This window comes from Cantharellus anzutake, assembly GCF_015039405.1.
Source record: "Cantharellus anzutake strain C23 chromosome Unknown EI90scaffold_24, whole genome shotgun sequence".
Lineage (NCBI taxonomy): Eukaryota > Fungi > Basidiomycota > Agaricomycetes > Cantharellales > Hydnaceae > Cantharellus > Cantharellus anzutake.
The window spans coordinates 39,607-67,415 of NW_024066974.1; the positions used below are offsets into that span (position 1 = coordinate 39,607).

The following is a 27,809-nucleotide window of genomic DNA, read 5'->3' on the forward strand; positions in this document are numbered from 1 at the left end:
TCAGCACACAAGGCCGTAAGTGATACAAGATAGTGTATTTTATGGTGGTGTGTAAGCGGTTACCCGGAGGTTCCCGCTTGCCCACGTGACTATGTGTATCTAATTTACATGTGACTCGGGGTTCGGGGCTATTGCCCTGACACACTGGGACGAGGCAGTGTAGTACTTTATCAAATACCCGGCTTCCAGTGACTAGCTGAACAAATGCGCGTTCCTAGGATTCCAAAAGAATTGCAAAAGGATAAAAAGGATATAGATGCTCTGGGAAGCTGCGTGCCCGATTTTGGATAAGGAACACAATTCGTTGACTATTTAGGAAACAGTAATGTTTTTGCAATAATTATGTGACCCTTTTGGCTCGTCATCCAAATCGGATGCGCAGAGTTTTTTTGTCCCCCCAACTGCAAGCCAGCAAACGGAATGGGGCGTTCAGTAAGCAGGGGAACGGTATCAAGGATGTGAGATGTATTCAAGTCATTCTTCTTTACCTAGAAAGGTAACAAGAGTAAAATCCCATCGCGCCCTCTTGGAATGAGTTGCTGAATGTGATATGCATTAGCATGGCCTTGAGCCGAAGTACTTACATAAATAGGTTTCCAAGGAACCATCAGGGAGAACTCAAAAGCCACAGGAGTACAATTTGTTCAGTTGGTGCGGTGCTAGAAATCCCTTGATGGAGGCGATAAGTCGGCGATACAATTCTAAAATGTAGTCGGTTCGCTGGGGGGGGTGCTGAACCCATCGCACCAAGTTATTGTTGGAGGAACCGTGTGCTATGGGAGGCCGGACGAGTTTCCGTACAGCCACATTCCTACATCCGAGCGAGGAACTCGCCCGGACAGCCACATTCCCGCGGTAGCGTGACTACTTGGTCACAACACCTTTTCTTCTTACTTATTTTGGTTACTTCGGACTTATCCGCGAAGTCCACAAACTATATTCAATCTTTTGAATTAGTTTCCCTTTTCCTCAGTTCTCGCGCATATAGTGAGACTGAGGTTAGTTGTCTTTCTTTCTTTCTTATATCTTATAACTCATTGTATATTACCTTATAGCTTTACTACTAGGTAATATAATAGTTCTCGCGCATATAGTGAGACTGAGCTTTACTACTAGAGCAAGCGGTTATTCCGTTAGTTATCTCAGCAGACTTTCTAGAATCACTCGAGTTAGAAAGGACAGAATAAGAAAGGCAAACTGCCGTTATAACATGGAACATGGGTAATTGCCCAGAGATCGTTCGAGCACCATGAAAACCAGTCCAACCACCGCAAACTGAATCATGACTGACCGATAGAAACCTAAGAGAGAACGCTCCCCAGATGGTGAGACTAGGTAGTGAGGTAGCGTTGACTGATTTTTTTCGGTTTGTGCGTTGTTATACTGGTCAGAGTCTGGGTCGTAATCGGATTTTAAATCTTTCTGCAAAAGGATCATGTCGACCACAACCCAAAGATGAATTAGTGGAGAGAAATTTGAAAGTCGCAGTACTCAGATTCCTAAATAGCTAAGGCATAGTATGGCAGTGCGTTGTACAACATGCCCTGCCGACCGCCTCTTGTTGGAAAGCAGCAGGAGTCAATAGAGGGTCGGCGAAACACGAAACACTCATGCCAGATCACCATCCAGAATGGTGCTGTATCCATTACCACCGAGATAAAACTAGAGCATTGTCTCCATTTCGCAATGCCGAGGTCAGGGAACACCCGCTTGTGGCTGTTCAGTCGTCAAGAGGTTTGATTCAGTGACCACCGTTTTGACTCTTTCTCCGAGGGACCAAGTCTTCGGTCTTGGATTGGCTGTCTTCCTTTTCCCGCGGCAGTAAAGGTCGCTTTTCGCTCAACTCAGATCTTCAATTGACGCTGTGTTTTTTACGCTCTGCAACGATCATTCATATTATGGCATTTCACGAAAAAAATGCGGGCAAAGTTTCTGTGCATGTGCGTCAACGTTCATTCCTATCGCTTGCACCGTTACACCTACACATGACATTCTGGGGTTGGAATAGGGTTACTGGCGGGACAGAGCTTGCGAAGCGCGGGGCCCAAGACTAGTCGTAGTCGACCCATTTCACTAGACCGAGCGTAAGAGAAGCTGGATGGTGCTCCATTTGTCATGTGGCGTTTTCGTGTCTCAATCCTTTGCACAGCGATGGCAAGTCATGGTGTTCGGCTTTTCCGATTTTGGCTCAACTCAGGAGTAACCGTCAGAGGATAAGGATCAGGCCTTTCATGGGAAGCGAATGTATTATTTGCAAATGATCCGCTCGTCATCCTGAATTGCAGAAACTGCAGCCAGCTGGTTCACTATACCGGGGTTTCTCCCGGAGACAGTGGAGGGATCTACGCCATGACCTTCTACTGCTTTCCATGTGAACATAATCAGCCAAGTTTCGAATCTGAGGCACAACCACCCTCGAGTCTGTTACACGAACTCCGGGCTGAGGAGAGTTTCCCCATGGTTCGTAATTCGACAATTGCCGAGGTCATTGCGATCCTTCGTAGCATCTGAGGATAAGCTGGATAAGCCAGTGTTGTTCAATTGAAGACATAAGAAAAAGACGTGGCGCAAGGACTTTGAACGAGAGCAATGACCATGAGGGCACGGACGTACGCAGATATCAAACACGGGAAGCAGTGTACGGATGTGGCAGATATAACGCTTCATTAGACATGTAGCTGATATGGGACCCCAAATGTGAGAAAGAGTCCTAAAGATTGGTCAATCGATACAACACTAGTTATTGAGAACGAATAACTTTTTTATTGGCGATACCGATGCCAACCAGAAGTTCGGCACGTTTGCACAGAGATCAACCCCAGCTCTGATGGGCGCATTGGTGCGTAAGGGACAAATTCGACCAACTAGCACTAGGACTTCCAGGCAGGAAGCGAAGCAAGCCTCTCATGTTCGGAATATCTGAGTTCTCGTGAAAATACCGTGTAGGCGTGCACATGCATGCAATCTTACAAAGAAGGCATCAGATTGGCATTCATTAGGGCATGTGCAATTAAAATGGCTGGTGCAAGTGCATGCATTGGTGCTGAAGCAGTGTCGAGACAGGCTCTAAGTTTAGTTCGCGCAGTGATACAATGGCGAACCCTCACGCAACGGCACCGAGCTACCTTGTGCTTTGGACCGATGGTGATGATCTTTGAGTGATTCAGCGCCCAATACCATTCCATGTAATTGAAATTCGCAATGAGTTCGGTTCTCAATCGTCAAAGCAGATGGCTACGGCGCGGCCGGGCTCCCTCTGCACTACATTCGACCACCCAAAGGAAACAGCTGAATCCATCCGCTCACCGCCCCCACTGCAAACAGGTATCTGCTACGCGAGTCCTCGATGAAGTGTAAATCCCAAGTGATTATTTGTCCCGGTCAGTAAAAAAGCAGAGTGTCATCGAGGGACAAAGATTACTACAGCGAAGCATTCCAGTGGAGACCGTGCAATCACTTTATGCAAAGATAGGACCAAAATGTTCAAAACTCTATGTCACGGAAAATAGGTCGCAGAGGGGAAAGGGACAGCCTGAGCAATATGGGACGAGCACCCGATGAAGGATTTCCCATGTATGGCAAAAGACTACACGCCTCATATGCACTATCGCAAAAATGGACGACGTATCCGTTGCAGCCAGAATTAGCCGCCGCTCCCCAGGTAGTGAGGTTATACTCCCGATGGTATCTGAGCCAAATCAGATCAGAAAAGTGCCCTAGATGTGTTAAGCTACCACGAAATAGAAACGCATTCGAGTACGAGCCTAGGAGGGTTGGAAAAAGGCCTGAGACGTATCCGATGTCCTCCAGACTGTATGATAGCACCGTGATCAGGTCTGATAGTTGGAAACAAGCCGCCCATGATACTGAACACGTTCTTTCCGTCAGCCGTAAGAATTCGAACAGCTGTGTGTTCTAGCTGGTGCCTCCCTGTGATCCCAGTAAGCAAGGAAGAGTTGCGATCCACCAACAATATCGCCTTACTCATTTCCTACAATGCACGTTGTCTTAGGCGGGGGGTCAGCCCATGCAGCCATAACAATCGCCTCCGGCAAAACCAACGTCAAAAATCATTCGAAGGTTACGAGATTCAAATCGGAACAACCAAGCCGAGTATTGCTTAGGCACATCTGGATGGATTGCTGTCCATACGCAAGCGAATATCATAAGGAGGCAGCTGTACACCATGCTCCACATCGTCCTGCAGTTGCGCAGGTCGTCACACGCATCCGAGTGGTTCATGGGGAAAGTTGTACTGTTGGGTGGGGGATGTTGAGAGATAGGTGCAGCATAAATGCCTTGGGTGGGGATAAAGCTGACGAGAGTGGCCGCCATTGTAACGAAGATGATGCAGGTACAATGAAGATTTGGACACCCAGCTTGTGAGCTTTATACCCCAGCGGGACAAGGCAGTACAATGCTTCATTGGACACACGGCTTCCAGTGTCCGAATAAACATATTCGCACATACTGCAAGGCCAGGGGAGCAGGCGATAGAAGCAACGTCGTTGTAGTTGATCGGAGTTCCAATCCGAACCAACTTTGTTGATCAACTAGCCGATAGGATACATGCGATCATAAATGGCCAGAAACTTCTTGAAGGAAGAAACAGCCAGTACTCCATTCGAGCGGGCAGGGACGTTAGGTGAACTGAGGAGGCGACATGCGAGTGCGAGTTGCTCGCGAACAGAGCAAACTAAAAGGGTAATGAGAATGAAATCGCGCCCATGCGATGCGCGCACATTCTCTGAAATGAAATGACGTACTTCCATTCGAAATAATATGCTGCGTGCCTAACATGCACTGGCCTTTGAAGCGAAGTACTTATGTAAGTTCCCAAGGAACTCCGTCAGCAAAAGTCACAGGGTGTGATTTATTAAGTAATGCCATGCTCAAGAATCTCCTACATAACCATCATTCTCCCGTTAGACGCCATCACGCGCTATTGATAGTGCAGTGCACGCTTCTCCTAATTGGAGGCGATAAGTCGGCAATACAATCCCAAAGTGTTGTCGGTTCGCGAGCGCTAAGAGCATCGCGCGCACCCAAACATCTCAGCGGACAGCTTTATAGAATAACTTACATAAGAAAGAACAGAATAAGAAAGGCGAACTACCATTAGGAACGAGGTTAACATGAGATACGGGTAATTCCCCAGAGATCGTCCGAGTACCGCAAAGTCCAACCACCATAAACTGAACGACTGAGCAATAGAAGCCAAAGAGAGAACAATGCTCAGATAGCGAGACTACCGGTAGGTCCGACTGGTTGGTGTCCCACCCAGCGTATGGTATGGAGGCGCTCAGACATATCTGGCGAACTTGCCTAACGCCGAGTTGGGGCGTGTGAGAGCAAAGCAAAAAATTCTGCCAATGTCATCTGAGTATGGAAAAAAGAATCGTAAGCTGGTGCCAAAGGAAAAGGACTGAGGGGTTCGAACAACTCGACTGGTGCCGGACGGGATCCACGTGTGCGATTTTAACTAGAAGACCAACGAAAGCAAGAGCATGCATGTGTATAACTCCACAAATGACGAGAGACGTCGGCGATCGAGAGTCGACGATTGTTAGCGAGCAGACTCTGGACATCCGATGATGGACAGGGTGAATCCATGGCCGGATAGTGCGACGTACGGCAATGGTCCGATTCGGTTGTGATCGTTTGTCCAGCGGATAGAAAACTAACATGGCTACCTTGACGAGCACACTGCCACGCCATCAGGGGTTCAGTGTTTCCTCCCTCGGCTTTTCCCTTTAATATTATTATTTTTTTTTATTTTTTTTTTTGGTGGAACCCCATTAGCTTTCGCGATACATAACATGTATTTGGGGTTTGTGCAGGGAGGTAGAATCCCATGGAGTGTGGAGTGGTTTGAATGCCGGTTTGCCACCACGGGGAAATGCATTACGCACTGGCCGGTTTGGCGCTGTGTGGGGCTCCCGGACTCGGTCACGGAGGGTCCGGTATACCCACTAAAACCCCGGTGCTGTTCAGCCAGTTATCCGGCAGTCTCCCTTCCTCGTGAAGGTTTCCGCTCCAGGTATGCAGGACTAGTTTGGTCGGCAGGGCCTTTCGGCCGTACGTTTTCCGGTTTGTTAGGGCGATGTCTTGTTGGAGTTTATCGTTGAGGCCGGCGCGGAGGGCGTTTTTTATTTCGGTTAGTGTGGTTTGTGGGTGGTCAGGGTTGATGACTCTCCGGCATCTGGCCTTCCAGATTTGCCACGCGCATTCTAGCATTACAATACGGTACAGTCTTGTTTCGCCTTTTCGAAGGTTACCGTTAGTGTTGGATGGATGGATGGATGGATGGATGGATTCATTTTAGAGTGCCTATCGGCATATGCCGTACTATAGTGACTCGGGTGAAAAAAGTGTGGAGAACATAAGGATGTGAAGAAGGAATTTGTTTGACCTAGGAAGTATGAGACATCGAGTAATCAATGGTGTGAAGGAGAATAAAGTGAGATGAAGCAATAACACATAAAGGAGCATGCGACCCCTGCACTGAGATTGAACAACGGGTGAGGGAGAATGGAGGTGGAAAGAGATTGGATAGAGAAAAGGACACGCGACCCCCAGTGTTGGGGTCGCATGTTTTGCTGCTGTGTGCCTATGGTTAAGTCAATGGTTGAGTGCGCGGTTCTTGCGGGTGGGTGAGTTGGAGGGTGCTTTCACGGGTTTATGTCATGGTAGGCTGGTGAATGTTCCAGTGGCAGCAAAAGGCGATGGGTGTTGGTGGCATCTTGCTCATGCTTGTTGAATAAAGGCATGTGGCAGATAGGCCTTTGGTAGAAGGGGTAGTGGAGAGAAATGAAAGTGTTGGGGTGACGGCAGGACTTGAACCTGCATTCCTTGCAGTCAACTTTTTGTCAGCATATGGGGCTATCGTTGGCGCTACCACTATCGCACCTCATCACGAAGAGGTAGTGGAGAGAAAGATGAATCGGAAGGGTGTTGGGGTGATGGCAGGACTTGAACCTGCACTCCTCCGGCCTGCCCATGGACTTATGGAGGCTACCATTGGCGCTACCACGATTGCACCTCACCATCCCAAAAGGTAGTGGAGAAGAGAAAAAGAAGGAAGGGTTGGGGTGACGGTGGGACTTGAACCCACAGTCCTCTGGCCAGTCCCGTCTGGGCTTACGGAGGTCACCATTGGCATTGCCACTATCGCGCTCGTCATCCAAAAAGGTAGTGGTAAGAAGAAAAAGGAAGGGTTGGCTTGACGGCGGGACATGCACCTGCGCTCTTGCATCTCTCCAGCCAGTGTGGCTCTGGGCTTATGGGGTTGCGGTTGATTGGCATTACCATGGTGGCCACGTCATCCTCCCTTCAGATGTAAGAGGCCTAATTAGTTTTAAACAGGGGCACCGTGTGAAGGTTTAGGCCTGTGCCGGGTGTTCGCTGTGGTAGCAGAACTCCCCCTCGACTGACATCCATCGTCGAGGCCCTACCGTTAGTGTTCTTTATTTTAGTTATCGGGGCGGCCATCACATGTGAGGTGTCTAAGGTTGGGGCCATGTGATTTTCCTTTGGTCACACATTGCCTTGGCTGTAGCCCATGCCCATTCTCCGTGGTTGAGGGGGCACTCGAATAAGATATGAGCCATCGATTCTATTTGTTGGCATTGGTCACACTCTCCCCGGTGTTCAAAGCCTGGGATTTTCTTCCAGTATTCGCCGATTTTGAGCTGTGGGTCAGCTTCCAGAGGAAGTTCCGGATCTCAGGTGAGGTTTCCTTGCGGTTCTTCGCTATGGTTTCCCATATTTTGTCTTGTGTGGGGGGGTCATTACTTAGGCTTGCCAGAGTCGATTGGATTCTGGTGATGTTATTGGCTGTTGTTGTTCTTTGATCGGGTATTTTGGCTAATCTGGATCTGCAGATTAGTTTGGTCACTGTGGATTGGTTTAGGGCGCGTAGGCGGGCTCCGCTTGGTATGTGGGGGGGGAGGTTATACAGGTGGGAGGTGTTCTGGGGCTAATTGTGCCCCTATTGCGGCGAGGTTGTCCGCTTCTTCATTTCCGCGGATCCCAGTGTGGCCTTTAAGCCATTCGAATGAGGTGGGGGTGAGTCTACTTCTCAGGGCGCTTACAGTCAATTTAATAAAGTAGCTGTTCTTTGCATAGGCGTAGTCCGAGTCTTCGAGGGTTTCGAGGTTATTGCAGAGGGAGTTGATGCACCATTTTGAGTCGGATTTGATATGGAGGTTGGATGATGGCAGTATGGAGGTGGTGGCATGATGTATGGCAAGTATTTCGGCTATGTTATTGGATTGTGAGTAGCGGGGATTGACTCTTTTGCTGGTGTTCCAGGGATCATTCGGGCCATACCATACACCAAAGCCGGCTGTGGCGTATGTCTCACCATTTTGGGAGCAGGACCCGTCCGTGAATGCCACTTCGTTGTGAGGCTGTTGTGGTCAGGGAGTGGGGTTATTCGGGATAACCGGGGGGGTTCTGCCAAATATTCTGTAGTGGTGGTCGAGCGGGGTGTGGAGTGGGGATGGGGAGAAGATTTTGATGTCTTTTGGGTCCCTGATGGCGTATTGTTTTGCAGTTTCTTCAGGGGGGTGGTCCGGTTGGGAGAGGAGGTGTGAGTCGCTGTAGGGGTTATAGTGGTAGTCAAGGTTGGTGGTTATCTTTATCGCTGTTTGGTAACAGGCTTCTGGGTTTCTGCACCCGGCTTGTCTGTAGGTTGCGCACGGGGGCAGGAACACTTTTTTTTTGTGGGGTTGTGGATTGGGTTTTCTTGGTGGCCGACTTGGGTGATTAGGTCGCCGATACGTGTACACCCATGAGTCGCTCTTAGGCACGATGTAGTTTTCGAGCGGTCATTGATTCGAAGGTTGTCTCCTAGGCCAGGGTGGGCCCAGGCTGGTCGATTGAGCTTGGTGTCCAGGTCGATTGTTGGGTTTTCTAGTCTGAGGTTATACTTGGTTCCGACGTTTAGGGTGTTGCGGAGTTCAGCTGGGATTTTCCTGGAGTGGGACCGGGCGTTAAGGAAGGGTTTTTGGGTGAGGATGTCTGTGATGAAGGGGTATGCTGGGTCCTGGGGCAGTTGGTTTTTTGGGAGGGTGGCTATTAGGATTGCTTCGGCAGTGTCTGAGGCCAGGGGCCTATTGGGGGTTTTGTCGAGGATTTTTTGGAGTTTGATGAGGTGGATTGCCTCGTTCCTATCTTGTAAGTTCAAGACATTTTTGCCGCCTTGGGTTTTTGGTTTGTTCAGTTGATTCATGCTGATTGGGGGGGGGGGGCTTTCGGAGTTCCATATAAACTCTTGTATTCTTTTGTTTAGGTGTTTTTCAACGTTTTTCGGCATTCCCTGGGCACGAGTATGGAATTGTGTCATTCCACCAATGGTCATTTGGATGATCAGGCGCCTGCCCTCAATGGATGGGTGGGTTTTATTCCATTGGGTGGGTGGTTTTTTGTCAGGGCTCACCCGCCTGACCCGGCTCCACCCGGCCCAACCTGACCCGGTACCCCGCCGGTCCACCCCTCCTTACCTCCTCCCCCTTTCCCTTCTTCCCCCTCATCCTCCCCTCCTCAGTTTCTCCTTATCTTACTTCTCCTTTATTCTCTCTTTATTCTACACGGACGACTTTCTCTGTATCAATGTACAACTGACCCATCTGCAGCGCGCCCACCATGTACCCGGCCCGGGCACCTCGGGCGACTTCCCGCTGTGCCCAGCACGCGCGCCTGCACCGGATACCCTCGGGATCTCCCACGGAGACACCCGGGTGGTTACGGCTGTGTGCGAGGGTGACGTGGCACCCGTCATGTGATCCAAGCCGCATGTATATAAACGAACCTGAAGTGGGAACCGAAGAAGTAGCCTTCTTCTCAACTTTCCACTTCAGGTAAGTAGTACAATATTTCTCCTTTAATAATAATAACAACTTTCCACTTCAGTCTAAGTGGCCAGGGACCGCTGTCCCACATCGGGCCTGTCAGTACGCACGCCCGATCCGCCCCCCGCCAGGCTCTCGGTCCCGGACGTTATACCCGGACCCCCTCGACCCCGGACGAGTCCCTGACATTTTTCTACGTTCGTTATGATTGAGGGCCAGGGGTTGTTATGGTCAAGTTTGTTCCCGCATTGGGCCCCTAGGTATCTCATTGTTTGACCATCTTTTAGAATGGTTATTGACTCATCTATGCTTTCGTTACCACAGGGGTTAAGGGTTCTTTCGTTATGGACTCTTTCGCGGAATTCTGGTGAGCCGACTGGGAGGATGACGGTTTTTTCTTGGTTGAACTTTGCACCGGATGCGATGCACCAGCGGTTTAGTGTTGAGAATAGGTCGTGTAGGTCATCGTCTTTGGAGAGGAAGACAGCGGCGTCATCGGCGAAGAGGGATACAATTACTCTTTGTGAGAGGGAGGGGGTATTGATCTCTAGGCCTTTAAGGGAGGGGGATTCTCTGAGGGTGATTGCTAGTGGTTCTATAGCGAAGTTAAAGAGGAGGCAGGATAGGGGGTCGCCTTGGCGGACCCCTCTTGTTATCGGGAATTCTTTGCTGATTACGCTGTTGAGGATCACTTTTGTTTTAGCTTTAGAGTAGAGACTTTTGATTGTTAATGTAAGTTTGGGTGGGATTCCCATGGTTTCCATGACCTTCCAAAGGTAGTTGTGTCGGATGCGGTCATATGCTTTCTCCTGGTCAAAGGCAATAATCGCTCCATCCTGGCCAGTCAGTTCGCATAGGTCAGTCATGCGGTTGACGAGGTCGATCTGGTCAAAGATGCTGCGGTTTTTGATGAAGGCTGCTTGGCATTTATGGATAAGGAGGGGGGCTATGGGGGATAGTTTATTCATGATGGCTGTCGTGATTATTTTGTATTCTGCGTTTAGTACGGTTATGGGTCTATAGTTCTCAATTTCTCTTTTATCTTTTTTCTTGTAGATGGGGCAGAGCCACCCCTCTGAGATGAGAGGGCACGTAGTGCTGTTCTTTTCAATGTCATTTGCTAGGTGAGTAAGGAGTTTTACCACATTAAAGCCTTGGTTTTCATTTTTACGTTTCTTCCATCTGGTGTTTAGGTTCTTGTATAGCTCAGTGGGTATGCCGTTGAGGCCGTTGGGTGACTGGTTTAGGGCCTTTTCTATATCCGTGAGGTTTAGTGGGGTGGCCAAATCAGTGTGGGCTTCCGGTGGAACTAGGTTCCGGATTGCGTTGAGAGAGTCTCTGATGTGGTTGTCTCTCTCTTCTTGGTGGGCAGATAGGTCTCGGTGTTGGACTGCGTTGTAGTGGTTGGCTGCTATGTCTGACATCTCTTCTGAGTTGGAGGTGTAGGCTGGCGGGTTTGAGTCTGGTAGTCTCAGTTCAGGTATAGTATCGTGTGGTTTGTTTTCTTTTCCCCATTTGCACCAGTATTTATTGGTTGTTTCACTGAGGAGTCTTTTGTTTGCTCCGGCGCGTGCTTTTGATTTGGCTTGTTTGAGTTTTTCTATTTCATTTATTCTTTTTGTTAAGTTCTGAATTTGAACCTGTGTCATTTCCATGAGGGTCTCATCAGCCAAGGGTAGTCTTCGTATGGCTTTGTCGCGTCTGTGAGTAAGTCGTTTTATTTCCGAGTTGAGTTTGCCAGCTTTTATTTTGGTGGTTTTTCTAGCTAAGCGGGTCACAGCAAACACAAAGTTTTGGAACACATTCTGGGTCTCGCTGTTGTTTCTGGTTATGTTGTCCAGGGCTTCCTTGCCGATGGACTCAACCTCAGTAAGGAAAGTTTGGTCATTGGTTAGGTACAGGGGAATGGCCCATCGCCCTTTCCCAATCGTGGTGGCATGGTTGTCTCTTAGCTCAACGGATATTAGTTGGTGATCTGCGGTTGATATGTCTGGGCTGGAGATTTCCCATTTATAGGCTTTTCCTCTGATGTCATCAGTCACGTAAATTCTGTCTATTCTGGAGAGGGATGTTCCTGTAGTGTGGCCGAAGGTATAGTTCCTTTCTGGGGCCGGGTGTGATTCTCTCCATCCATTGGCTAGGCTGTTGAGGGAGGTAAGGTCTCGGAGAGCTGTTGTAGTTATGTCCGGGTCTGGGTGGGGGGGAAGTCTGTCAATAGCCTCTTCTACCATGTTGAAGTCCCCTAGCATTATGTCAATGGGGGAGTCTAGGAGTTTTTGGCATAGGTTCTCCCAGAATTGGGAGTTGTCATTGTGGGAGTTTGTCAGGGCATGGGAAAACATTACCGTGACTCGCCGTCGGCGACCGTTAAGGTCCGCTGCTTTGGCGTAACAGCCTGTCAAGGGCGGGGATGACAATCGCGGCGGAAAGGGGTTTTGGCTTCAACGACTCGTTCGTGAGCGTTGCGCTTCGTACTTGATGCGGCCCCGATATTTCAGGAGGCAGGAGGTGCGACTGGATCAGACAGAGAGTGCAGGGGGTAACCCTAGTTGATTTTCGAACTACAGTACGAGGTAGTGTACAACCGGTATTTAAGTATAACGGAATGAATGGAATTAAGTTGCCAGATCTCACGGAGATTGCGGGCGGGGTTAAGAAGAAACGAAAACAAACAAAGAGTGTGGGAGAAGGACAGCTGTGTACGGCCATCAAGAAAAACAAGCGTGATAAAGAAAGACTCGTAGGCCCGTGACGGGCTGTGGAAACAGGTAGTGGTGACGGGGAAGGGTGACGGGCTTGTTCAGGCGGCGTTGGGCGGGCAGTGGGGTTGACGGGGTCAAAGCGGGGGAGGGAGAATGTGTGGGGAGTGATCACCTGACCGTGGGAATTACCGGGTCGTGACAGAGTTGGGGGCATATACAGCTAAGATGTTTATGGAGTGGTTGGGTGGCCATTCTATTTCCATGAGGAGAGCACGGCTGGGTTCAATGACTCTGGTGGTTTTGGGGGGGTCTTGATTATGCTCTTGTTGATTATGATTGCAACTCCGCCAGCACAGGTGTGTTCTTGGTTGATGGAGTGAGCAATTATGTACTCGGAGTTGTAGATGTCATTTAGGTAGTTTTGTTGGTGCTGGTCAGTGTGGGTTTCAGAGAGGCACATGATGCTGTATCCTTCTTTTTTCATTTTTTGCATGAGGGTTGTCCATTTGTGTTTGGTGGTGGGGCTATTTGTGCCTTTGATGTTAAGGGCACCGATTTTTAGTCTGGGGAGGCAATTATGGGTGGTGTCACGACCCGGCAATTCCCACGGTCAGGTGATCACTCCCCACACATTCTCTCTCCCCCACTTCGACCCCGTCAACCCCGCTGCCCACCTGATGCCACCTGAACAAGCCTGTCACCCTTCCCCATCACCACTACCTGTTTCCACAGCCCGTCACAGGCCTACAAGTCTTTCTTTATCATGCTTGTTTTTCTTGACGGCCGTCCTTCTCCCACACTCTTTGTTTGTTTTTGTTTCTTCTTAACCCTGCCCGCAATCTCTGTGAGATCTGGCGACTTAATTCCATTCATTCTGTTATACTTAAATACCGGTTGTACACTACCTTGTACTGTAGTTCGAAAATCAACTAGGGTTACCCCCTGCACTCTCTGTCTGATCCAGTCGCACCTCCTGCCTCCTGAAATATCGGGGCCACATCAAGTATGAGGCGCAACGCTGTAGGAGAAATAATATTCAAAGAATAAAACAATGATCTATCAGAATAGTCAACGAACAGGTGACAAGTTCAGACGTTTAACAGATCTCATGATCTTTATGAGACTGGACAGACATTAGATCATTATAAATTATCTACACCCATGTAGTATGAGATTTAATCTACTACAATCATGCCTAGAACTTGGCATAGGTGTAATATTCAAAGAATATAACCCTACAACAAGAAAATAGCACATAGATGGCAGAATAAGAAGGAACATTGGAAAAGAAATGTGAATATCTCGGGAACCAGTAAACTTTTGACTGTAATCTTTTTACCATCTGAAAGGACTGTTTCTTAACTTTATTCACGGTTTTGTTTCATTCTAAAAGCTTCAAAACTGACGGAGATATCGCTCAAACGGCGAAACACCTTATAATTCATATATATTTATTTGCTAATTCTTACAAAAAGTAATGTGACTCAAGGGAAATATATTGGCGCCCGGAAGTCTGGCGGACCAAATACCATATGATAGAGTATTCCCCGGCGCGGGCGGACAGTTTTTGATCGCATCAGAAGAGGAGAAAATGCTAAAAAACCGGATCTTGTATATTTTCCCATGATTCATCAAAACTTTTTGATTTTAAGCTCAAATAAATAGGAACAAAGGAATGATTGATGATCTGGATCTCGGATCATAAGCATGAAGTGATTCAGAAGTCCACGGATCGGTTAATTAATTGGGAAGGCTCTAGAACATTAGTAATGATGCGACTTCACAAAAAGGGGTCAATTAGAGAACAGTCTAGAAAGTTCCTTTATAGCCGAGTCATTTCTAAAGATAACCGTTCGTAATTAAGGCGGTGTAGAGCATAGCTTCAGCGCTACAAGATCCCGCTAAGATCGGCCCAAAAGACACAGAAATGAATTACTTATTGCTGAGTCATGTCCTAAGTCCATTATTAAGCTTACACAGCCCAAGCCCCTATATCATTCTAGAACTATCTATAATACAAATGTAGCACATGTAACTAGTGCGAGGCGTGGGAGTAGAGAGGCCTCTGAAAAGCATAAAAGGCCGCCGCTTCTGCCCCCTCTCAAACCTCAGGTAGAAATAAAAGTTTAATTCTCCTCACCAGTGGTTGGTTTATTTGCTCCAAAAGATAAAAGCAAATATTAGTTGTTAGCTAATATAAAACTAACACGTCACTCTAAGCGTGAGTTAGGGTCAGTTAGACACAGCTGAACAAAAGTGTCATAGTGAGAATTAGTGAGAATTTGGTGGAGGGACTTCTTAATTGAATAATCTCTCAGCAATACTTGGTTATCACACCACAGGAGAAAAGTGAGCGATCCTGAACCTGCTAGATAACTAGCATGCACTCTAAGCAATAGAAAGAGCAGTTTGGTCACTCCTGTATTGAGTAACATTTATTGCGGAATTATTTTATTAGTAGTTTTCCTTCAGTAAATTATCAGGAAAATCATGTCCTACTGAAAAGTGGTATATCTAGGTGTAATATTGACTAGAAATCATAGTAAAGTCAATATAAAATTTATCCGTAGACGATCTATACGTCAGGTGAGATCGTTGGGGGGTGTTTGTTGTTGTTTAGACAGTGAACAATCATATATTTGGCAACCAAAACACAGTCAGTACGCAAATCAGCACAAACTCTAATATCGTTATTGGACGTAGGAAACTGGTTACATAAGGTGATCCAGCTCTGCTCCTTCAACGCTCACGAACGAGTCGTTGAAGCCGAAACCCCTTTCCGCCGTGATTGTCATCCCTGCCCTTGACAGGCTGTTACGCCAAAGCAGCAGACCTTAACGGTTGCCGACAGCATGTCACAGTAACGTTTTCCCACACCCTGACAGGTGGGTCACCACCTCTTAGATGGAGGGGGGTGTGGGTGGGGGCCATTTTCAGATCCTCTGCCTCTATCCTTGGATGTTTGGAAAATGGTGAAAGCCGGTGGTCCTCCAGGGGCAGAGGGAGGAGGCCATTTACCGGTTGAGTTCGTGCTGGGACCTGATTGGGGGTCCAATGTTTGCTGTTTAAGTTCGCTTTTTTGCTGGCTTTTGTTTGTAAGCTCCTTCCTGGTTGCCGGCCATTGGGAGGAGCAGAGGAGGTGTGGGCAAGTGCGCTTTCCTGTCACCTTGTGGTCCAGTAGATTTGGGCACTCTTGTTTGATGCTGTTTTGTTGTTTTAATTTTATTTTAATTTTATTTTGCTTCATCTCAGGTTATTTTTGGTTAGTTTCATTCATGTGTTGAGTATATTGTGCGGAATATTTTTATATGGGGTTAGACGGGATTGGGGTTACTGGTTTCCATCTAAGCCAGCCGTTAGGCATGGTGTCTTCTGCGTCCCCAGTTGTGTCCTTGGTACCTACTGCGGCCGCATCTTGCCGGGTGGGAGTGGGGTGGGTTATCAGGGTTTGATGCCGGACTAGTGGTGCTTGGGTTGAGTTCACGCCATATATGGTGCTCATGGATTGGGCATACTGCAAAGGTGTGATCCAATCCTTTGCATGTGTGGCAGTATATATGGGAGCCACTAGCTGACCTGTTGTTACTTGTTGGAGTGGCAGATGAGGTTTCTCTGAATAGTTGGACCCACTGGTCGAAGCTAGTGTTCATGTCCCCAGGGGTGGGGTCCGGGACTTCAAAGAATGGGGAGGGGAGGTGGACTTCCCACATTGTTACATTGGAGTCAGAGGTTGGGTTCCTGCGTTCAGACTGGTTGAGCCGGTTCCCGTGGTTGGATGCAGCATAACCGCGGGGTATGACAGTGCAACTGGTTGCTATGTGGTTTATGTCGTCGATGTGTAAGTGTGCCCTTTCCAGGAAGGATCTGAACGTAGATCCCTGGTTAAGGATCTTCTGGGTGATCGCATTTTTGACATCTCCAGTTTCGTTTAGATTAGCTCCGAGGCCGTGCAAGGAGACAACATAGCTGGTGGGCCTGTAGTTGGCAAAGTCGATAGCTATGAAGCAGATTGCGCAACTCATCCATAAGTGGCCTGCGATAAGAGTGTTGATATGTGATGGGTGGAGGCCCTCGATGAGGAAGCCCCAGGGGGTTCCTGTTACGTCTTTGGATTGGGCGATTGGGGGGCGGACTGTTATGTTCGGGCCTGATTGGGGGAAGGCCCTTTTGAGGAAAGTAGCCAAGTTGTTTCTGAATTTTTTGTCACCCTCGGGGCTGTGTTTAGCGTCGAGTGGGTATGCTAGAGCAGTTCTTGGGATGGCCCTCCATTGTTCGAGGCGATCTTCGCTGATGTTTGCAAGGACTCTCGCTGGCTGTGCTCCGTGGGCACGGAAGTTGGCTAGTTCACCTACAAGGCCGATGTAGTTGAAGGTTTCATTGCTGTCATGTGGGCGCTGGGCCGCTGCGGTTACGGGGTCAGGTGCGTCGGCTATGGCTGGGGGGCAGGTATTGCATGGGGGGGTTGGAGGGGAACTTGCTGTTGCGGAAGTCAGGAGATTCGGCACAGTGTGGTTAGGAGGGTTGTTCATGTTTCCTTCACTCTCTGGGGGGGGGGGTGCAAGGTCAGGGCCTTGGATGTTGGCCGAGTCCGGTGATCTGTGGCGTTTGGCTGCTTCGAGGATAGAGGTAATGGATGGGAGTAGTGTGTGAGGGGGCGTGAGTGTGGGCGGGTCCTTGTCAGTGGTAATGGGGGTACTGTGTTGGTGCGCTCCGGCCCAGCCCTCAATCATTGTGTCGTCTCCTCCGTTGGAGCTTAAGGGTGATGGTGAGCGATAGGGGTCACTAAGGTTACTATGGTTGTTTTGCATATTTGCGGCCTGGGGGAACCACTGTAAGTTTTTATGTATGTGGCTTAATTAGTAGGAGGTTGCGGGGAGACACACCGTTGAGGCGTTCTACCACGGGTATGGTTTTGTTTGGGATGAGAGGTATTTCTGTAGTATACTTCGTGGCACCGCCAGCCTAATCCTTGCAGGATTACCTGGGTACTCGGGAACTGTGCAGTTTCCCATCTGGCATACCCAACTCCTAGCCCCTTCCGGATGGGGACCTGACGGTGTATTTGGGCTTAGTGAAGGTTGCCCTGTCGAGGTCCAGGGGTCTTTGCCTGTGTTTTATCCGGATTCTTAGTGGTTCCCCTTGGTTTTATTGAGTTGTGTTACGGTGTTGAGTTTATTGTACTTAGGTGTCATCTCACGCTTGCTAGTTTAACGACGTTGCGGTCGGCCCTTTAATATTATGCTATGGGACTAACGATGCGATCGCACACCTTCGCACACCTGTCAGTTTCGCGTTGATGGATACACTCGTGTAGTCTGACTGAGTCAACGAGAACAACCAGTGGAGAAAACATCTAGGCCTGCGACTCACCTGGATACCTTACGCAAGACATCAGGATCGTCAATGCGGGCTTTGTCCCATTCCCTTCAGCATATCGACAGGATTCCAGATTGTCCTGCACACAGTGCACTGTGCAGGGGCCATGTTGCTGAAATCGATTATCCCTCCAGAATACACATCACTTGCCTGTCAAGCTTCATAATGCATACTCTTGTTCCATCAACGTACTCCAAAAAAATCCCATGCTAGTCAAGTTGTCGATCGTTCCCAGTGCATTATTCATCTCTCCCTGGAACTCCCCGGTTGAAGTTGTTCTGAGCCTTCGTTCAGAAGCTCAACAAAGCTGATCGTTGGTCGCAGCCAAGGTAAAAATATTTCAGAAATTTAGAGGGAAGCATAGCATCGCGAGTGGACAATGCCAAGAGTTTGAATTTTCAAGTGCATTTCCTCCCCAGGAACACAAACAGAGGTCTGTCGTTGACAAGAGATAGAGAGTGGAGCATGACGGAAAGGCTTTGACAGGTAGTGAATACTCCAACGTTTAAAACTACTGCATACTAGTCCAAAGCCACAAGCGATACGCAAGCTGTTTCTCTACAGAAGTGTGGAGATTAAGTTCTAATGAGGTGCCCAGGGGGTAATCGCCAGGCACAAGTTAAGTAGTTCTCCAGAGATATGGAGAAGCCCAAAAACGGCCATAAAAATGCACCAGATGGGGCACAGTCCCAGGGTACTGGTTGGAGCCGGACGACGGAATCGGAAATTGAGAACAAGGGCTCTGGACGGGGAAGGCCAGCATTTTGAAGTCGAGGATTTGTTGAAGTCTACTCCCACCGCCCCAAACCCAAGGGTGCGAGCGCATGTGGTAATAGGGAGGGAGGTACCGCATGATCACCGTTGGTGGGGCGGTGTGATTGGGGCGGAAATGAGAGAAATATAGCAAGCGTATGGCCAGCAAGCCAGGCAGAATGCTAGGGACTCAAATGAGAGGCTATGGCATTGTGATTCCACCGGGTATGAAAGGGTAGATATCTGGCGTTAGGGGTGAATGTGATGAACACAGAGGGAACGTAAGCAAATGATCATGGCGAATGACCACGCAAAACTGCGGACTCACGACGTGTGTTAGAATAAACCGATCATCTGTCTACAGTTTTTAAGACATGGATCCGTTCCCTGTTGATCAGCAGAGGAGTCGGAGAAGTATCAATAAGCAGACGCAAAGGCGATGAAATAGTTGAGACTCTACACTCCCTCAAAACAGTAGTCCCCAGCTCTCTTCAATGGAATGGTTGCCTCAGGCATGTTGGCGGAGGCTACATGGACAGCAACTCAAACCCAACAAAGCCTGTCCTCGCTCCTTCTAACTCTCTAGTAGATATTCCTGGTTTGGGACACAGTGACATTGCGTACAAATTTTTGGATGGCTGTGACAGGACAGTCAGACAAGATGGTAGGACTGCTGGTCTTGTACCACGACCTAGTTTGGCCGGTGCAGTTCGGGTCCATTGTGATGTTGGAAGCGGTGATCATGTTGAGTACACTAGGAGTACAACTAGGAGTACCTAGCTTTATGAACGTGCTGCAAGAACATCCTCTCCTCAGGCGATTACTGGAAGATCACCAAAATGGACAGAGAGCACTTTCGAGGACGATATGATCTTTCGGTCCTGGTGTGAACATATGGTTGGCTTTTGTTGAGCGATAACGAGCATTGTACATTGTCATGAGGGGAACGGACAGAGCAGACAAGTGGTGTAGGATCTCCAGGGAGAACAAAAATACTGCCACCGCCATATCCCAACATGTTTACCCCTTCCTGTGTTCTGTTCTGATGCCACATCTCCACGTCCCCCACCATTTTGCCGGAATTTCCCACGCCACACTGGCATCTTACCTGTGGCACGATGTGGACTCTCATATACATTTGTCTCTTGACCATCTTTGCCTGTGCCTGGACCGCTGTACACCCCAAGGTGCTCCGAGCTACTCAACCATCCCACAGTGGCAGCTGCACAACACCCAGCCAAATTGAATGGGATATCCTGGGACGCTTCCGAATTAATCCTAGTGTGTGCCATAGACCTTTTATACTTTCAAGGCGCTGTCTGGAGACTGGCGCTTGATCAAGAGGAAAATTGGGTGCAGACTTGGAGAACAATTTGAATGTTGGCTGGAGAACGACAAGCTGTTTGACTAGCCTTCAAGTTGGTACACTGTAGCCGACGCCCACTCATTGCATCCTAAGAGTTTTCATGAGAGGTGATTGTGCTTTCAGGATGAGCGATGTGGAGAAACGCTAGGCTCTACTCAGATTGTACCTGCTTCCCACCAACCCGTACCTTGTCTGACTCCAGTGTGCTTGCTAGTTTATATTGAGTGCAAGTAATCACGCTCGTCTCGCTCGTAGTCCTGGGTGTCCTCATACTGGTTCTCTCAAAGTAGCTTGTCTTAATCCGCTCTTTCATTTTGCTGGATGGAGTTTGTGTGTGTGTATGTGTATGTGTAGTTCTAGATATCCGGGGTGCATTGTGGAGGCTAATGCGGAGGATTTTACCATGTGTGCCATCCGCACAGGTGTTGCATTACGTAGTTTTTCCCCCTCTTGCATCTGTGCTACGAGTGTGTTATGAAGTCATAGCCGTTGGAGTCCTGACTACTACGAGTGGGCCGCTGGGAGATGCGTGGCCATATTTGGAACACTGTTTACATCAGTACTTGTACAGGGTCTCGAAATAAATAAAGTACAAAATAAGTGATGCATCCAATCTGGTCTATCCCAATAGAGGTTGGTAACCTACCGATCTGGGGAGTCTCATCCCTTTGTCTGAGTATCTTCCTAACCGTTCCCTTGGGGAGTCTCCACCTGCATGTGTTCGGATGTTATGCCACCGGTTTTCGAAGAAGAACCTTCCAGGGCGTTATCTCTTGGGATCAGGGGTCTATATATATTCGTCTACTGATTTCCTCTTGTATGCTCCGCTCGTGTTCAGGAGGCTAGCAACCCTTAGGCTTCTGTCTTCCTTCTCGAAGAGGTCGGTTAGATTTAGGTCTCCGTCTATGTCTTGCGGTATGTCTCGGTGGGCATCATCATTATAACGGACAGTTCAGCAAGATGAGTTTCCGTGTTCTTCCGCTGCTGAATCTCGGGGCCCCATCTGGGAGGGATCTTTTGTAATGAAGGAATGGCCAGTGCGGAGTGGAATGAAGTTTGCCTTGTGCCACTGGCAGCTGCCAGTCGAAGGCCAGGAGCTCTCACGTACTCCTGCACACATGTATTGGTAATTCCCAGAACCTTAGTGGGCACCGCCATGACCAAGTTCACTATGCATGCCACGATAATATATTGGATACACATTGTGCAGCTGCCGTTATGCTATCCAAGGTGAGGAATAAATGAGGACCAATGTTATAGAGATGGACTAGATTCTTATGGTCTGTGACTGCAAGTAGGTAGGTTGTCTCTGCCCTCCATTATATTTCTCTGTCAAACTCCATGCCAAGCTTTCCCACTGGGTTTTGGTGCTGGCTGGGGGAATTGTTAAGTTTCAAGGGACTTCCCTTGACCATTGAGACTTTGATATTAGATAGAAACCAGTCATATGACATGTAAAGGCAAATGCCGAGGATGTTGTTCATTATCGAATACATAACCCTAAAACCTTGTACCGCAATTGTAACATCCTCACCATTGTGCCACCACTGTAAACTCAACCTGTAACCCTGGAACCATGTCCACCTCCCTATTCCTCCTCTCTATGACAAAACCGCAACGAGGTGGGCATTCCCACGCCCAACCTCCTGCTGCCCACTCCCACCAGTCCACCGGGTGGTCGAGTGGTTACTCCCATCCAACCAGAAGTTCCCTATCAGGAACAGTAACCTATCCCACCTCCTCAGGAGAAGGATACGGTCCAGGCAGCTCCAGGATGCCTGGCCATGCACCCGCGGGTCCCACTTCCCACGGTCACCCACTACCGTGCACTGGTCCACCAGCCCGCTTTCCCCAACAACTCCCGCTACCGGTACGCTCCCATGAGCGCCAAGTCACCGATAGCCACCATCTGGGTGACTCCCTTAGGGAGTCCCAGTATCCCTCACTACCGGTACGCTCCATTGAGCGCCAAGTCACCGCTAGCCACACACTCCCAGCACACCCGCTACCGGCACGCTCCCAGGAGCGCCAAGTCCCCGTTAGCAGACAGCCAGGTGGCTCCCTCAAGGAGCCCACATCATACTCGCTACCGGTACGCTCCCAGGAGCGCCAAGTTACCGTTGGCCGACACACAGGTTACACTGCCAGACACTCATCCCATTCCGCTCTCCCTCCGATGGCTACGCAGTCACCTCCATTAGTGAGCCGAACGGCTCAGGTTGGGTTCCCCGGAACCCATTCCTGTAACAACCAAGGAATTGTTCTGTAAAAATCGGTGGGCACATATCCCAAAGACAGGAACGCAATGACAAGCAAGCTACCCCGAGCAGCGCTATACAAGAAGCAAAGCATACAGTGGCAACACGATTCCCCTTCCCTGCTTCTTTTACGACCCATACAATAGGCATAGGGGTCACTGTGATAACTACGGCACACGCACGCCACAAATATCTGTCCCCGTCCCCCAAAAATTGGAATGACCATGCCAAACAATGGAGCCCACCAAAGAGACGCCAGTGACCCCAAATATCGACCAGGAATCTATCTCCATGATCCTCGCTTTGAGGACTTTGAAGAGATTCGGATTTGCCACAGTCTTGGTTATGGGCAGCACTTGATCGGCATTGGGATCTTCCGTCACATGGATTGAGAGATGCACATCCAGTGGTTTATGCCACCACAACCCATAAGCAAGGATGCTGAGTACTGCGTAAGCGAGAGTTGTTGTTTCAAGCTGTGACCTGTGTATATGAGCCGCCCATCGTCCAATGTATTGAGCGGTGAACCATAGCAACTGGATGGTGACAATAGACTTTGAGAAATGGTCCCCTTTACTTTTGTCAAGGATCTGCTCCTCGTTTATTGCGACCTTCCTGCGATCTCCTGACTTGCCGATTATGCCAGGGTATTTCTCAAAGAGGGCAACAGGATCCTCATCCTTGTCTGGTACCACAGCTTTCTGTTTGGACGGATCGAAGAAACCACCCATAACAACGAAATGTGAATGAGCATGCGTCCATCCTGGTGAAAAATCCAAGTCAGGCTTCAACTGAACTGGGCTAGTTTAACAAACCTTGAATTTCATCACACTTTTTCGATATGCGGCAAGCCATGGAAAAATCATGCCATGCCTCACCAACAGCAAACTCTGGCAAGACCAGTATATTGAGCATCCGGCTTATATGAGAACCCAGTCTCGACCGAGTAGAATTACTTTCCACATCTGGATGAAATGCTGTCCAAATGCAGGCGAACACCGTGAGGAGGCAGCTGTACACCACGCTCCACATTGTTCGGCAATGACGCAGGTCCTCACAGCTCTCCGAGACATTTTGGGGAATGACCGTGTCGTTGAGTGGAGGGTATTGTTGGATAGCCGCAGCGTGAACGCTTTCAGCAAGGATGACACTAATGAAGGCAGCTGCCATTGTAGCGAGGGTAATACAGGTATGCTGGAGATATCTAATGCTAGGCTCTGAACTTTATACTGTAACGGAATATGAATGTTGAATATATGGCTTCTAGTGTCTGCATAACATGGTTCTAAAGGGAGGGTGCAGAGAATCTGGTTATATAATGAATTGTGCATTGCATAAGCAATGATCGTTTACAATCCTGCTCATGCATCTTGGACCATGGTGGAACAAACATCTTGACACTCGGTTCCCAATCTACATGGCTAGCTGTTCTGCTCCGAAGTCGAATTTGAGGGAACTGCTTCCAAAATGGAATAGGTCGAATTGGTTCCAATTTCGTCCTCTGGTTCCTCTGGGAGATGGGTCTGACCAATTTCAACTCAGTGATCTGCCACTGCCCTTGTGGCTGGACCCAAAGCTGCAGATCGCCCTTGCATTGTTGTATTGACGATTCACCAGTATATGGAGCTTGAGAAGGCTCAGGTCAACTTTCAAAAACTGGGTGTTTGCCAATATATCAATATTGTGTTTTGCCACTGAACCCATCTTTGCTTCTGTCACAAACCTCTCGGCACTAAGAGCGTGAGAACGGAGCAGAACGGAGCGAGAGTTGTGAGATCACGAGAAGCGAGGTCACGAGAAGATCACGAGCCACAAGTCACAAGATCACAAGAAGTCAATTCAGGTTGGCGACCTGTGTTGACCAGTTGAAGAATCCGTCTTCACTGGTCAACTCCTTATATACATGAAAACAGGCTAACACATGCAAGGTGAAACAAGAGAGACATCCGAGTCATACAGGTAGTTGCAAAGCTACATGAATTGAGACGGAACTGAAATAGGCAAGACACGTGAGACGTCTGTCGAGTCCACTCCCGCACTCCCGCTCGGGGTTACGGCTAAACTGTAACAGCTTCCGTAGTCACTTGATGTGTCCATTGCACTGGCTCATGTGTCACGAGCCTCTTAGCAGTGTGCGTTATGCGCTCTGACTCATGGCATCTATTTAGTCAAGGACCCGACTCGACCATCTGAATAGGGGTCAAATTTCAATTTGCGTTAAGGTGCAGAAATGTATTTAAATGTCCCAAAATGGTAGCATTGATGTGATGGACTCAATGCCGGAACAACTTCTATTTTTGTACACTCTCATTGTTATCGATCAACATCGCATGCTAGCAGAATGATGCCGATCGGGAAGATGGAAGCCCCATATGAAGAAAGAATTCTGTCTCTCCAGCAGAGTGTGGCACTTTTCCATCCAGGAAGTGAGGCTTGGATGGAAGCAATCATCCGAAACTGGTTTGGATTTGCTTCTCTTCTCCAAGGCCGTGGCAGGTGGAAAACACACTCCACTTGTATAATGGGACAGATGTGTTCCTTGAAGAAATTCAACACTGCTAGCGCTATAGACTTATGTCATGAATTCAACTGAGGTAAACCAGGTGACTGGACAAATGACATAAAATGGACAAGCCTGGTACATCAGCAAAAAATTGTTATGCTCCTGAGTGCTCCAGAGTATGGAGAGCACTGGGAAAATCAGGAGGAGATTGGCCGGTCCAGGAACAGCTCATTTCCTCCAGAGTTGGCCAGGTACTCCAGGGCACTCCCAGGAGGGCATGGAGCATTACTTTGTGCACAAACATATCCAGTAAATACAATTTAAATGCTTCAAAATGTATATGGGTGATGTCATATCCATTCCTGGCCATCAACTTCCGGTCCCTCCGTTCCCTCCGGTCTAACTCCGCTCCTCCTTCACTAACCTCGGAGCTCCCGTATTCCGCAATCCTCTCGGCACCCCTCAATGGTCACCACCCCCTCATTTCAACTTATTACCTACGCCTCCCTAAGTACGGAGCCCCGAAGACTTCCGGACAGCTCCGACATCCGCTAGCGCACCCCCACCTCCGCTGGGCAATACAATCGCCTGCCCTGCAGAGCCCACCTTTGGGCTTATCCCTCCTTTCCGTTTCTGGGTTATCGCCTGCCTTTCCGCTAACCCCGCAACCCGACTCGTCGGTAATATTCAGTCGGCTAATGTTTAACCCCGTTAGCTCCGCTCCATTTGGCTCCACCAATTGCGGACCTGTCTTCGCTGTAACCATATATATATCCCGCTTGTACATAGGTTACACTCCAGTAATAAAATCAACTAGAGTTACCCCCCTTAGGTTCTAATTGCCAGTCAGTAAGTTAGGGCACGGACGTGTCACTAGGCACAGCGCTCTTGGCAGAAGTCGCTGAGGCCGAAGCCCTCCACTACAGAGACATTCCCTCGTCTCGAATCTGGTCTCTGACAGGTGAGAAGCTTCTGGGAGCTCCTGGAGCATTTGAAAATGAAAAGGAAAAAAAGAGGGAAGATTCCCCATGAATACCTCCTACTACAAGACTAACACAACAAGACACTACTTAACATTTAGATCAAACACTATACTATACATCAAGGACACTGAGACTCACCAATACACAGTCAAAATTTATGGCCTGATATATGATTAATCTGGCAACTTAATCACTTTCAGGCTTGCAGAATGTGGAGGAGGGGAAATGAGGGGGGAAATGAGGGGGGAAATGAGGGGGAAATGAGGGGGGAATATAGAGGGAAATGAGGAAGATTTGAAAAATAGGGACTTCTAAAAAGTGAAAAAAATAATTAGGGAAAAAATCAAAAAAAAAAATCAGGAACTGTAGTGCCTTTGAAGTGCTTTCAGGATATATAATTATTTGTGAAATTGAGGAAGAAATGATGGAGAAAAATGGAAAATACTTTCGGAGACCCGAGAAATAATGAGAACTGAATTGATGGGAAAGTCTGAAAATTGAATAGGAAAGTGAGGGGAAGCCTTGTAGTATTGTTATTTTCTGCTGTTCTAATTTTTCCTGATTCTTCTTGGTCTCACTCCCAGCTGCTCCTGGATACTCCTGGAAGCTCCTGGGAGGGTCCAGGAGCAGCTAATGGAAAATACTTTTGGAGACCCAAGAAATAATGAGAACTGAATTGATGGGAAAGTCTGAAAATTGAATAGGAAAGTGAGGGGAAGCCTTGCAGCATTGTTATTTTCTGCTGTTCTGATTTTTCCCGATTCTTCTTGGTCTCATTCCCAGCTGCTCCTCAATACTCCTGGAAGCTCCTGAAAGCTCCTGGGAGGGTCCAGGAGCAGCTGGGAGTGAGACCAAGAACAATCAGGAAAAATCAGAACAGCAGAAAATAACAATGCTACAAGGCTTCCCCTCACTTTCCTATTCAATTTTCAGACTTTCCATCAATTCAGTTCTCATTACTTCTCAGGTCTCCAAAAGTATTTTCCATTTTTCTCCATCATTTTTTCCTCAATTTCACAAATAATTATAGGTCCTGAAAGCACTTTAAAGGCACTACAGTTCCTGAATTTTTTTTTTTGATTTTTTCCCTAAATTTTTTTTCAACTTCTTAGAGACCAAAATTTTCCTCCCGCTGCTCCTGGCACATTGCATACTCCTCACCACTCCCAGCTGCTCCTGAACCCCCCTCCCAGGAGAACACTATTGGCTCCAGGAGTGCCCAATCTGCTGTTTTGTCTCCCACATGCTCCAGCCACTCCTGATGCTCCGGAGCATAACGGACTTTTGCTGATGTATCGAACCCAGGACCTCTAGTGTGCATCCATACACTACTCACCCGTTATGCCAGGGAGGTTACTCCATCCCTGATGGTTATTCCAACATTCCTAACCTCTTCAACCGGAAGTGGGAAAACTATTCTCATGCTGGCCTCAGTTATGGCATGGACAATAATGAACAGGCCCCACATTACCTTAGTGATATACCCAACCCGTGCACTGATGGATGATCAAGTGGGCCATTTCCCCATACCTTAAGTGGGACCACCTTTGCTAACAATGATTCATCAGGAGCTGAATGCATGCGCTAAAGGAATGCGCTTTCTAGCACTGCATGAGGAGTCATGCATGGAGGTGCTGCAGTGTGAACCTCCCCGTGACCTCTGGAAGGAAGCAATGTCAGGGATGTATGACATTATAGGATGTGCCCCAGAAAGAATAAACACACTTGCCTTCAAGGGGTTGCTTGGGTCTAGGATCTTCAAAAATAAATTGGGATTCTGTGTGATCGACGAAGCTCACCTAGTGTCAGGGCACAGCCCCTGACCCCACACACCCTCAGGTACCCTTCCCCCATTTTCTCCTATTTTTCCCTTCACTGTTCCACAATCCTGCATGCATGCAGACCATGGGAACGTTCTGGGTGAGTTACTTGCCCAGAAACCATCACAGCCACAACCGTGGGAACTTTCTGGGCGAGCAGCTCGCCCAGAATCTTCCCACGGGGGGGTGCCAAT

At 48.4% G+C, this 27,809-nt stretch overlaps 3 protein-coding genes across 3 annotated transcripts; all 3 read right to left on the reverse strand.

Annotated features, from left to right (window-relative positions):
- Positions 1–3,970: 3,970 nt before the first annotated feature.
- On the reverse strand, positions 3,971–4,445 carry EI90DRAFT_1055910 (uncharacterized protein). The gene has a single exon (XM_039051442.1). It carries the CDS (start codon positions 4,333–4,335, stop codon positions 4,021–4,023), a length of 315 nt encoding a protein of 104 aa, XP_038915851.1. The 5' UTR covers positions 4,336–4,445; the 3' UTR covers positions 3,971–4,020.
- Positions 4,446–5,949: 1,504 nt separating this feature from the next.
- On the reverse strand, positions 5,950–6,288 carry EI90DRAFT_2920696 (uncharacterized protein; the record flags this gene model as incomplete). Its single annotated transcript, XM_039054756.1, has 1 exon — positions 5,950–6,288. A coding segment is annotated over one exon (339 nt), but the record flags the coding sequence as incomplete, so codon positions are not given.
- A 16,416-nt stretch (positions 6,289–22,704) lies between these two features.
- EI90DRAFT_2887740 (uncharacterized protein) lies at positions 22,705–23,371 on the reverse strand (the record flags this gene model as incomplete). Its single annotated transcript, XM_039053974.1, has 2 exons — positions 22,705–23,072; positions 23,125–23,371. Coding segments are annotated over 2 exons (615 nt in total), but the record flags the coding sequence as incomplete, so codon positions are not given.
- Between the last annotated feature and the right edge of the window lie 4,438 nt (positions 23,372–27,809).

Excerpts from the sequence above, each read along its gene's own strand:
- EI90DRAFT_1055910 (XM_039051442.1), bottom strand. The coding sequence starts at position 4,335 with ATGGCGGCCACTCTCGTCAGCTTTATCCCCACCCAAGGCATTTATGCT.